Raw genomic sequence first — 13878 nt, forward strand, 5'->3', positions numbered from 1 at the left:
ATTAAGGGGGTGACACATCTTACCACGCTCTCTGCTATGTTGTGTAAAAGGATGAGAAATAAAAGCTTGACGGATATCTTCCTTGAATCATCGTTTGTAAACTTAACACAACCACGGAGAAGCACCTCTAGGCATTTGAAGAGGTAAGAAGAATCACGCTTTTGTTATGCTAATACCTTCTATTACTTTTATTATGCATTACGAAATATTGCCGGAAGTTGAATAAATCGATACCGACTTCGTCACGAAACAAAAGTGTCATGGCGGAGTTAGACGAAAGCGCTTGTGATAAGGAAAAATCGTTAGGGAAAACCAGTAGAACTGGGGACGGTGAAAATATGAAAACACAGAATCACAAGCCCTGTTCCCAGGGCAAGCAAGACACATCCACCGCTGTTACCACCACGGAGTACTGCGAGAAATTACAGGAGTGGATGTGGCAGTACTACTACAGCTATATGAACTGGCAGAGCTGGATAGCCATGTCTGCGTTTTCCTTCCCACCGTGTTTCCCGACACAAGGAACAAATGACACGCCTGGGGCGACGACATGGGGTGCAGATATGTCTAATGGAGATCTTCGCAATTGGTTTAGCAACCCGTTTGGTTTTCCTGCTGCAGCTGCGAACGTCGCGGCTCCGGCTGCTGTCGCGAGCGGACAGAACTCTAGAGCTGCTGCCACAGCACCTGCGCAGCTACCACAACAACAGCAGCAGCAACAGCAAGCTAATGGAAATGCTCAGCAGCCAGGTAATATCATCAAATGAATAACGTGTTATCTTGCTTTGCTGTTAATACTGCCAGCTGCTGCATTGCATTGCTTATTATTGCATTGCTAGAGGTAAATATGACAGCTCAAATGACAGATTACTTTGTTTAGTTTGGGTAGCAGTTAGGCACCTTAACTTTTTATTATTATGGCTTTATTATTATGTGAACATCGTCAGTAAATTACCAGGATGTCTGACAGGATAGAAAGTTAGCTGAAGTTGTTCATTAAGGCATTGATGGTTATATGAAGGAGATAGATTTTAGTGCTGTCAAACGATTAACGTTAATCGCATCCAGAATTAAAGTTTTTGTTGTATATGTGTATTAATTATGTATATATAAATACACACACATACAGTATATATTTAGAACATATTTACATGTATATATTTATTCATATAATTGACATTATATGTAAACCTTTTTAATATATATTATAACATTTTTCTTAAATATATACATGCAACATAATAAATATACAACTGTACACATACATACAGGGGTTGGACAATGAAACTGAAACACTAGCCAATATAGTGTTGGAGGTTTCATGGCTATATTTATGCAGCCTGGTGGCCAGTCTTTACTGATCGCACATTCCACCAATAAGAGCAGAGTGTGAAGGTTGACTTTGTGCACCCAATAGCTCAAACATTGTACCCTGAAGGTGGTGCCGTGTATTAGGATGATAATGCACCACACAGCAAGACTGGTGACAAGAGTGATTTGATGAACATGAAAGTAAGGTTAAACATCTCCCATGGCCTGCACAGTCACCAGATCTGAATATTATTGAGCCACTTTGGGGTGTTTTGGAGAAGCGAGTCAGGAAATGTTTTCATACACCAACATCACATAGCGACCTGGCCACTGTTCTGCCAAAGGAATGGCTCAAAATCCTTCTGGCTACTGTGCAGGACTTGTATTTGTCATTCCCAAGATGAAATAATGCTGTATTGGCTGCAAAAGGAGGCCAAACGACATACTAATTGTGGTCTAAACCCAGGTGTTTCAGTTTCACTGTCCAACCCCTGTATATTATGTAAACAAAAACTTTCATTTTGGGTGTGATTAATCATTTGACAGCACTAAATTTGTAACCCTCATTTGAAAGATACTGATTTTTGTACTTTTATTTTATAGCAAAACATCACAAAATGTATTAAATCTATTGCTAATACTTGTACTGTTGTTTTCCCGAAAAATGATGGAGGGTGATGTGGAAGTCCTGGCTTTTGTTAGTTAAAGATTATAATGAAAGACTAACTGGATAGAAAGTAAAATTGCAGACGTGGGAAAAACCTATGAAATGATTCACATGAAAACATATTTTGTTTGAGCCATTATAATTTGAGAAAGGGGAAATGAAAAAAAACACCATTCCTTATTTTTGTTAACGTTAGAGTGATTATTTAATTGTGAAATTAATATTATTCCATCTTTAAAAATGTGGATTTATTATTCTATGCATGTATTATGTGACCCTGAACCACAAAATAGGGGTCAAATTTTTCAAAATTGAGATTTATACATGATCTGAAAGCTGAATAAATAAGCTTTCCACTGATGTATAGTTTGTTATGACAGGACAATATTTGGCTGAGATACAACTATTTAAAAATCTTGAATCTGAGGGTGCAAAAAAATCTAAATATTGAGAAAATTGTCTTTAAAGTTGTCCAAATGAAGTTTTTAGCTATGCATATTACTAATCAAAAATTAAGTTTTGATATATTTACGGTTGGAAATTTACTAAATATCTTCATGGAACATGATCTTCACTTAGTATACTAATGATTTTTGGCATTAAAGAAATTTTTTTGACCCGTACAGTGTATTGTTGGCTATTGCTACAAATATACCTGTGCTACTTACGACTGGTTTTGTGGTCCAGGGTCACATATTTGATGACTTTACAAAAAACTTCATGTTTAAAATGTGTTTTATCCAGGTAGAGAATATTCTATTCCCTCTCCTCTCCAACGGTTCTTGGCGGAAATGGTGGATTTCTTTATTCTTTTCTTCATTAAAGCCACAATTATCCTCAGTATTGTCCACTTTAGTGGAATGAAGTGAGTCTGAAATATATTTTCCAACATATTGCTCATGCTGTATTTTATTAAAAATCGTTCAGTTAACTCATTGTCAATTTTAGGGACATCTCAAAGTTTGCCATGCACTTCATTGTAGAAGAGATCGATGAGGACACATCAATGGAGGAATTGCAGAAGATGATGCTTGTGGCTTTGGTGTACAGGATATTAGTTTGCTTTTATGAGGTAAGTTCAAACAATTGATTTAATCTGCTTTAATAATTAACGAAGACCTGCATAAGTGGTTTTGATTGATTTCAGATCATTTGTATTTGGGGAGCTGGTGGGGCGACACCAGGGAAGTTCCTCATTGGCTTACGAGTGGTCACGTGTGACAGCTCCGTCCTGGTTCAGCCAAACCGCGTTCTTGTGGTCCCGGCGACTAACGTCACGCTTTCTGCGTCAGTGTTGCTCTTAACATCACTTTTTGAGTTTTTTAAAATTAAATATTTGATATTAAATGTGATTTTTAACCTGCTTATATTGTGATTTTCTTGTAGGTCGACAGTGAGAGCGTTAAACAAGAACTTCTCCATTGCCTTTTTCTTTCCAGCGTTCATCACACTTCTTTTCTTTCAGCACAATAGGACTGTGTATGACATTGTGGCCGGCACCATTGTGGTCAAGAGAAACAGGCTTAGATGACTTTGTCATTGAAGTCAGTACCAACTCAACAATGTAATGCAAAAACAAACTCATAGACAAAGGAGAGCGAACCAGCTGCAGTGACACATACTGAACTGAACTAAAGCTACTGGCCTCTCGAAGAACTGTCACTTTAAGAGCTGAACGCTGTATTTCTAGTATTTCTCACCCATCTTCTTCGGACACTTAGTCTTGTAAGCATGAACTGCTTTCTCAGAAGTATTTTTTAATCATCTGTGGTGAATATTTTTCTTGTGCCAAAATAAGATAATTTATAAATGAGCTGCCTCAAAATACTTGAACTTCCTCTGGTACATGCATTTCATCTATATCCTTCTCTGTTTGTTAACATATGGGTATTATTGATCAGAATATTTACTAAGAATATTATTTGACGAGCAGGAATTAGCATTTCTCCAAATACAATCTAGTTTGGTTATGTATTCTAATCTACTGACTGGATTTGTATTTCAGATGAATGTTTTGTACCTAATTATTCGTCCCTATTCTATGGCCTTTAAAATCTTGAAAATGCCAGGAAACATTTTTTAGCTGTTTTGCATACTGTAAGTTTCACTGCATGCCTTTTCAGCTCCGTGTTCTGCACTATTCTAATCTGCTGAGTTGAGCAGTTCAACTTTAAGTAGCCTCATGCTTTCAGTTTGCTTTTCTTTTTGGATTGTTTAGATATGGCCAAATCAAAAATAATTCAGTTATGTCCCAGAGAAAGCCTTCTGTGTTATCTCTGTTTATAGATTGACTGTTTATACCAATAACGATCTTTTAAATACATGTTTATACAGGGATTTACAGCACATGAAAAACAGTTTCACTTTGTGAAATTTTGTTTACATATGCTGATGCGAAGTGGGTTGCATTAGGTTCTTTTCCAAATAGTTGTAAGAGTCAGCATGTGACAAGAGTCAGAATATGGGCAAACTGTGTCAGCAAATATTTCAGTCTCTTGAAATTCCAACACAGAATTTAAATTTTTTTCTTTTTTATAGGTCTGGACAATAATGAACCTTCGAATGATACTGATACATGTAAAGATAACTGATACAGAAAAGAAATGCTCTACTAAATATTTTGAAAAAGTAAACTAAATAAAAAAAAAACTGAAGAGATGTACCATTATTGTACTGATATATTGTGTATCCCGAATTTCTTTTAAATGGGAAGACTGCTAATAAATTACATCAGTTCAAGCAAGGCAATAACCATTTGCACTGTACTGGTCACATCCTTAAAATAAAGGCAGATAATGTGTACAAAAACGAGCAATAGTGCGTTTCTCAAAAGTGTCGTTCAGTAACTATGGTCGCAGGTTCTACTGAACTATTGGTAACGACGGAACTTGCGACTTGCTTTTGGAAAGCGCACTCAGGACAGTAGTCTTTTATAAAAGTACGTTTTTGTAATATCTGACACCCCTCATCAGTTGACACGAGTCACCAGTAGATGGAGTGAGAGCGCTGACTTGCCATGTAAACTGCCTGTGGATTCTGAACGTGTCAAATAATGAAGCAGGAATCACTCATGGTCTGTATATTCAACGACAAAATAATTATAAAACGGATAGTTCCAGTTATTGGCTCTGGTTAGTAGCAGCTATGAAGTGTACACTATAGCCCTGCACAGCTTCCATAACGTATCATTATTTTTGATGAATTGCAACATTCTATTTTATCAGGAATATCGTAGAATTCCACTTAAAGATGTAGTTCTATCATAATTTATACACTTTAACGTCGTTCTAAACATGTATGAACTTGGTTTTTCTATGTAACTTAAAATGAAAGTCAACGGTAACCAAAACTGTTTGTGTTCCACAAAACATATGCAGGTTTGGAACGACATGAGGGTAAGTAAACGATGACAGAAATTTTAATTTTGGGTAAACTATCTCTTCAATTTGCATACTAAAACAGTGTTTCCCTGGTGAAAAAACCAGCATATGCTGGTAGGTATGTTTTGATGCTGGTTTAAGCTGGTCCTTTGCTGGTTCATTCTGGTCCTTGACCAGCAAAAACCAGCATCAAAACCTACCTAACCAGCATTCCAGCATCAAAACATACCTACCAGCATATGCTGTTTTTTTTCACCAGGGTTTCGTGATAGTTTGACAGCAAATTCGAAATGGACATAAAAACACTTTTGTTTTGTGTCCTACCAGTGTAAACTATAGGTAGACAGTCTGTTGTATGTCATATTGTTTAAGCTGTCCTTTCTTTCATTATTCTTTTTGAAAGCTATTGTCAAGGCATATTATTTCTTTGCAAAAGCATAATGAAAGGTTGATTATGTTACTGTAGGCCCTGCAGATGGCTTTCTCTGACACAGACCCTCAGAAATTTTTCTTTTTCAGACTATCTGTCTGTCACTTTGACCCTGGTGCCTTGTAAAACCCTTTCACTATCAGAATGGTGCCGTTGATGTTGCATTGCAGTTATCAGCAAGTAGTGCCCTGCCACGCTCAACCTGACTTTGTTTATCTCGCAAGTCAGATTGAGAATGCTACGCCAACTATATGACATCAGTGTGAGCCATAGCTCTATGTGGGGGACACCAGTCATGCTACTATTATGATAATGCTGGCTCATAACAAAATAAAAAATAAAAAATCCCTTCTTGTAGAAGGACATCTAAAATTGAGTGTTCATCAGGTGTGTCTCTGATCTGGTATTTTCAAAATTCTGCCAGTGAATGTGAAATTGTTGGCGTGGTACTATAAAAGCGCATACTAGTTTAAGTTTTCGAGATGTAAGAGTGGTCTGAAGGGTGAGAGAAAGAAAGGACACAGCCAGCCTCGAAGGCATGTTGTCAGGGGCTTCCAAACAACAAGCCGATTGGCTGATTGGACAGCATTCTATCATTAATTGGTGATGTGTTTTACTTTTTGTAGTAATGATGTCATCGGTAGCCAATCAAAGTGCCATGGTGACTGTGATTGGTGTGATCTGATTGGCTATTCAGTTGAAAATAACATGGGGTTGGGTTTCTCATCATCCAAGACTGATGTTCACTCTAAGCTTTTGCAAAATGAGTCTGCTCTTCCAAATCGATGATCAAAACGACAATAGCGAGGAACAGTGCTCTCAAAACGGCGATAAAATCCTCGTTGGCATTTTAGGCTTCTACGCTGTTATTCCGTCTTTATTACCTGAGGACGGTAGCATTTTATGTTGAATTGTAGCTTAATGTCATTGTCTTGTGCTGTCGAGAAGTGAGGGGATTTCCTCATCGCTTAAGGCTAGCAATGTATTTTAAAACAAAGCATCCATATCTGGCCTTCAAAAAAATAAACAAAACATATTTTTGCCATATCGTCACATCATCATCAAATGATGATTTGGTTTATACCAGTGGGATCTTACATACTATAGAAATGTACTGAAATATACACAAAACAGACAGTAAAATATATATCTATTCTTCAGTTTGAGGCCATTAATCATCTGAATCTAGAGCAGACTGTTATCACAGTTCAAAAGTGCTGACCAACCTTATCAATGTCCCAGTGTCTGTCTGTGAGGCGATTAATGTTTAACACCTCCCAAGTTTACACAATGACAGGCATCTAACTATGCCTATGTGACTCATGGCTCTCTGGCAGACGTTTTAATTAGCGATCCAGCTGCAGGAGAATGGAGACTTCAATGTCCATTATAACGGAAGGTGCTGAGATGAGAATGGATGGGGGGTTAATCTCAGAGGGGACAGATTTGGCGGTGACACTATGGGAGATGCAGCAAAACATGTCTAGTTTTCATGTCTATAGGTCAGACTCTCTGTTATGTGATGACTTGATTTAAACCTGTAATGAATTTTTAATGAACTGATTTTCAAAAAAAAAAAAAAAATCTTAGTGGGGGCTTTATTCAGTGGCAGCTGCTGGTAAATCAAAGGATTCACAGCTTGCCAGAGCTACGGTATAGTGAAAGATAGGTTACAAGATTATACGGGACAGCCATGCAGTGCTTGGCTAAACAGCATGATTGAATTTGCGTATTAGGCCATTCCGCTGGAAAGTTGTGCTTGGAAGTTTGGAAAGAGTGACCACTTGATAATTCCTTGAACTTACAGTCTCACTCATTTATGGCCCCATTAGTTTGAATGAACATTTGTTGACATGAAGCATTCTTGAATCTGGTCCCCAGTCATTCAGCTATAGTGAACTCAGTCAAGCTGCACAAGAGGGAAAATTTCTGCCCAGCAACAGTGTTTACAAAACAATCCATGCACAAATTCAGGAACTTGTACTAAAATAAGTGTATTCCAAGGGAAAAACTATAGAATAACTCATCTCAACTCAATAATTTTCATCTTTGGAAAGGATGGTATCTTTAGAAAAGGTTTTTTATTTTATAATATAAAACTACTTGCATTTTACTAATAAGTCAGTATAACTATTAAAGTAGAAAACATGGCTTCATTTGGAATGCATTGTAGCAGTTGTTTCCCAGGCTCATAAGTTCATCTGGCCCATCTGGCATTGGCAACTCATGATTTGGCCCGCCTTGCCATATCACATTTCATGGCTTTTTATTTTTGCATTGAAATGAAGAGAAAATGAATTCATAGGTGACCTATCATGAAAATCTGAATTTTTCCATGTTTAAGTACTATAATCGGGTCCCCAGTGCATCTGCCAACCCCAAAAAACAACACAGTAACTTTGTTTTAGTAAGTGAGCCACTCAGATTTCACTTAGAAAGGGAATCTTAGAATATTAGCGCCCCTTAATCTGTACGTTTCCACCCACGGCGCCACAGTTTTGTTTTCGCAAGCGACAACGGTGAACCAGTTGTAATGCCATGGCGAAAGTTCGAGCAAAGCATGCCAACTGTTCTGTCATTGGCTGCACAGATGAGCACAGAACACTATTTAGAGTCGCAGCCTCAGAAGAGACAAGAAAGCAGTGGATTTATTGATTTACTTACTGTATATTACGTTGCTGCCACACAGATCTAATATAAACATTGTTTTTATTCCCCAGCTGTTTACCTTCACAGACATAACCGACTATTTTTGTAACTCGTGTGCTTTTTGACAGTTTAAGCGCAATAAGACATAAAAAAGAACTTAGTTTAGATGTGTGCGCTCAGAAAACCCTATATCAGAAGTTTAATATAATATGGTTTAAAATGCATGATTTCAGCACAGTAGACATGATAATCAAATCCAAACAGGTGTCTTTTAGCAGAATATCTGAGTTATGAGCTGTTGAAAGCACAGCCCTATTCTGAAAAAGGGGCAGGGAGCAGCGTCTCCTGGTTTCTGCTTCCACTCAAAATAGGCATTTTTAAAATTATATAATAAATGATCTGTGGGGTATTTTGAGCTGAAACACTCCACTAATCGCAAGTTACTGCCCTAACCGTTAGTTACTACAGCCTACAGTTTGCTAGCTAGCTATGCCTTTATGATGTAAATTGCCTGGTTGTGAACTTGCGATCATTTACAAAACAGCTTGCTCGTCCATTCAGGTTGTAGCTGTTTTTGACAGTTTGACAGGTGGCAGCTTTTCCACGAGTGGACGTAGTTTCAGCGCTGCCAGTAGACATGCCCCCAGCATTTGAGAGCAGAGAATACAGCTTATATTTTCAAGATATTGAAAACTTATTATATTTACTTGGCAGGTTTTTTATCATTCAAATTTGGCTGGGTGGTTAAAGGATTGGTTCACTTCCAAGATGTCCATTGTCACCCAAGATGTTCATGCCTTTCTTTCTTCAGTCGTATAGAAATTGTGTTTTTTGAGGAAAACATTTCAGGAATTATCTCCATATAGTGGACTTCAATGGTGCCTGTGAGTTTGAACATCCAAAATGCAGTTTAAATGCAGCTTCAAAGGGCTCTAAATGTTCTTATCTAGCGAAACGAATGGTCATTTTCTAAAAAAAAAAAAAATGTATATACTTTTTAACCTCAAATACTTAAGTAGTCTGTGTAATCCGGGTCAGTACAGTTAGGGTATGTCGAAAACTCCATCTCATTTTCTCCTCCAACTTCAATCTCGTCCTACATCGCTGTTTTACCTTTTTTGTAAAGGCTGTTTGACCTTCTTTGCGTGTTTTCTTTGTAAACACTGGGTCAGTACTTCTGCAGTGATGTAGGACAATTTTAAAGTTGGAGGAGAAAATGAGATAGGAGTTTTTTTGTCATATCCTAACTGTATTGACCCAGATTACACAGAGTACGCATGGCATAGCTAAACAAGATGAGAATTTGAGGTTAAAAAGTATATAAACAAATAAACAAAAAATGACAGATTCGCTAGATAAGCCCCTTATTCCTTGTCTGGTATCATTTAGAGCCTTTTGAAGCTGCATTTAAACTGCATTTTGTATGTTCAAACTCCACCATATGGAGATAATTCCTGAAATATTTTTCCTCAAAAAACATAATTCGTTTACGACTGAAGAAAGAAAGGCATGAACATCTTGTATGACAATGGGGTGAGTACATTATCTGTACATTTTTGTTTTGGAAGTGAACTAATCCTTAATAACACATTTTTCTGTGATGTGACAAACTCAACATTTAATATTATACACAGACTTTAATAATAATAATAAAAAAGTATGTAATATAGTGGGATATATGCAACATTTGCTTTCTGCCCACAGCACTCAGTTGAGATTTTTGGCCTTTTATAGTGAAAAGTTGGGCACCTCTGGAAATAATGTTGCAGTACTGAAAAGGGAAGTGGCATGAGTAAACCACATGTTTACCTCAGTGTTTTCACCAAGACATAAATCAGGAAAAAAACAAATTCAAATTGATTTTTGCTAGATCTTAAGATATATGAGAGCAGGAATCATTTTCATTCTAGATGATGTTTTTATAGTGATTCGAATCATCATAAAGCATTGCACTGTGAAACATTATTAGTCATATTCTTAACAGATTTTAAAAGTGAAATGCAACTTATGTAAAAATCTACAAATGGTAGGATTTATCATCTACTATTCGTCAAACAAAACTGAGGAGGAAATCCATTTTTCACATGGTTTGCCCTAATGCTCCATTTCATGTTTCTGCGTAGATTTAACCATTTTCCAGTGCTTTTGTGGCAAAACATTGACAGTGATTAGAGATGGAAGATCTAGTAATGGTTTTATAATTGCTGTTTGCATGTTTTCTTATGTTTCCTCTCTCTGTTAGGCTGCCAAAACCACTACTGAGGCTCTAGTGCCACTCCCTTGTGCTTAGTATTAAGCCTTTTGAGTGTCTGATAAAGAGAATGTTATTGCATTCCTTACTGGAAGCCTCAGATATAGTGACCAGTCTGAGGTTTCGCTTTTATTAAGCATTCAGCACTTTTGACCACTGAACGTTGCCCTCCTCAACCTCTTGGCAATGGTTAAAGAAAACAAAGATGATGTTTTTCATGTCTGTGCTTGTAAAGTGGTTGAGCTGCTCCTTCAACCATTCTTGTCCTCGCTCCTCGAGTTGTATTCTCAGCAGAAGTGTGTAGGCCAGCCAGAGCTATTTTTGGCTTAATGCTTGAAATACTGGCTCTGAAAGTCATGGAAAATCGTTTTACTTTCAGAAAGATTTGGCTGTCTGTTATTGTGGTTGTGTTTAAGAAGTCAATGGAGTACTTGAAAATCATAGCTCACCCAAAAATAAGAGTTCTGTCATCATTTACTCACCTTCATGTTGTTCCTAACCTGTATGACATTCTTTCTTCTGTGGAACACAAAAGTAAATATTTTGAAAGTCATTGGGGTCCAGTTCAAGATAGTACTACAAATAGCTCTGAGATTTTACGATTTCCTTGCAGTTTAACAGACTTTGTGACTCAGCTCATCTGTTTTACATTCAGTTGGGCTTTGAAAACAAACAAATGTCATACGTTCTGGACATACTGTCTGTTAATCATGCAAAATATGAGAACTATTTATTGAGTAATTGCTTGTAAACCTTACATAGAGTTTAACCTCTTATTGTCAAATGTCCATTGATTTAAGGGTCAAAGTCATCTTACTACACGCAGAAAATAAAGTGTAAAAAGGCAAATTGATAACATGTTTGTTCACACGCATATTTGCACGCTCACATAACGCATGACTCAGAGAAAAATTCTTGAGGTGGAAGCCTTGAGACATATGTAGACCCTGTCCCTGTTACCTCGGCAACACAGGTCCTTGCGTAATCTTCCCACATGCTCAGAGACCGTATAGTACCTACTAAATCAGGGGGATTTCCAGTTCGAAGTGTGCATAGATCACTCAAATGACACCGGACTGGATGCCTCCCATCAAAAAAAGTCCCTTTAAAGGGAAGTCAGGTCAGTCGGCGGCCATATTGGCATCCTACAAAAATAGCGCCTGTCTACTTGAATTAGGGAGGGACTGTAATCTCTAAAACTGTTTGACAGGATTGTGTTTTAATAACATATTTCAAATTAATGATAACATTTGATAAGAGTGGTATCAAAAATAATGCTTGTTTTGTGAAAATTCGAACAAAAAGCTGCATTTTTCAAGCTAATCTGAGTGAATTAGCTAACGCTAAACATCTGGTAAAGACGTAGGTGTAAAATAAACAGCTGATGACTAACTGAGAGACCATGGGTTATTTTAGCTGTAAGGTGGGACTTTCATTTCTACATCTGCCATATTGTGCGTTTGTAATTTCACCCATTCATATTTTATATAAATACCTTTGTTCTTCATTTTAATGTTTCTCTTCACAGGCTTCAAAGTAGAAATATACTTTAAAAAATCGTTTAACATTTCTTAAAGGGATAGTTCACCCAAAAATGAAAATTCTGTCATTAAAGGGGTCCTATTATGCTTTTTCACTTTGTGAATTTTAGTCAGTGTGTGTGGTGTATATTTGGGCATAAAAAAGATCTACAAAGTTACAAATCTCAAAGTCCACTCCAAAGGGAGATTTTTTTTTTTTATTTTTATTTTAAAACCTTTTTTAAGAACTACAACGAACGACAACTTTGGACTACCGCGTTGTTATCCGGGTGCTGTGATGTCACAGTGCAGTCCATTAGAATATCTTTAAAATAAATCCCGCCTGCAGAAATTCGAATGGTTGGGGGGTGGGTAGGGACAAGGTGGGGGATTAGCTTTAGTGATGCAGCATGGAGAGCTGCTTCTGGGATGCTTCAACGAGCCGCGGAACGGCGGGTATAAACACAAGCATTGACTAGAGTGGCCGTGATCAGAGCAGTAACGCGCTGCAGAGACGCCACTGGTATAAACACAAGCATTGTGTGTGGTAAGAGATTTATTCATCATACGGTATAGATAGCTTCACTTGTAACGCAAGTGTTTTTTAAAATGCATAAACTTACACTAGACTAGGCTAATCAGTGATGTCCTTTGATAATGTCAGTGTTCTTTGCATGTTTTCTGTAGCTGCATTTTGAATAACTAAGGAAATGTAAGCATTATAATTAGTAACTTCCAATGTTTTTATTCAATTGTTGTCATGTTAAAGGAGAAGTTCACTTCCAGAACAACAATTTACAGATAATGTACTCACCCCCTTGTCATCCAAGATGTTCATGTCTTTCTGTCTTTAGTCGTAAAGAAATTGTGTTTTTTACTCAAGACAGTTAGGGTATGTCGAAAAACATTGTTTTCGTATTTTCTCCCTCAACTTCAAAAATCATTTTAAAAAAATCATCCTACATCGCTGCAGAAGTTCCGACCCAATCTTTACAAAGTGAACATGCAAAAAAGATCAAAACGGCGATATAGGATGATTTTGAAGTTGAGGGAGAAAATACGATTGAAGTTTTTCAACATACCCTAACTGTCTAGAGTCAGAATACACAGAGTTCAGGGAGAGCAAGACAAGACGAGCATTTGACATGAAAAAGTATATAAATTGTATTATTTTTATGTAAATAACCAATCGTTTCGCTAGATAAGACCATTTTTCCTCAGCTGGGATTGTTTACAACTGCATCTGGGATTGTTTGAAGCCGCATTTAAACTGCATTTTGGAAGTTTTCGAAATCGGGACACCATATCAGTCCATTATATGGAGAAAAATCCTGAAATGTTTTCCTCAAAAAACATAATTTCTTTATGACTGAAGAAAGAAAGACATGAACATCTTGGATGACAAGAGGGTGAGTACATTATCTGTAAATTGCTGTTCTGGAAGTGGACTTCTCCTTTAAATACAAGTTATTACAAATACAAATACACATTAGGTCATATTAAAAACATTAGGCTGCTTTTAGCCTTATGCTAGAGCTGGTTTCGGGCAATGAAACTAAGTATATAAATAATTAAATAAATTAGCACGGTAATATCATGTATCGGCGATCTTGCATGCTGACAGGACCCAACATTACTGTAGCATTAACTATACCTTAATATATCTTAAA

The 13878-nt window shown here is 37.1% G+C and overlaps 1 protein-coding gene across 1 annotated transcript; it reads left to right on the forward strand.

The window, feature by feature from the left end:
- Window positions 1–163: 163 nt before the first annotated feature.
- On the forward strand, window positions 164–4845 carry fam8a1b (family with sequence similarity 8 member A1b). Its single transcript, XM_051131912.1, has 5 exons — window positions 164–750; window positions 2723–2843; window positions 2927–3050; window positions 3126–3265; window positions 3365–4845. Exons 1-5 carry the CDS (start codon window positions 261–263, stop codon window positions 3507–3509), a joined length of 1020 nt encoding a protein of 339 aa, XP_050987869.1. The 5' UTR covers window positions 164–260; the 3' UTR covers window positions 3510–4845.
- Window positions 4846–13878: the final 9033 nt, after the last annotated feature.

This window comes from Labeo rohita, chromosome 16 (genome assembly GCF_022985175.1).
Source record: "Labeo rohita strain BAU-BD-2019 chromosome 16, IGBB_LRoh.1.0, whole genome shotgun sequence".
In the NCBI taxonomy this organism is placed as follows: domain Eukaryota; kingdom Metazoa; phylum Chordata; class Actinopteri; order Cypriniformes; family Cyprinidae; genus Labeo; species Labeo rohita.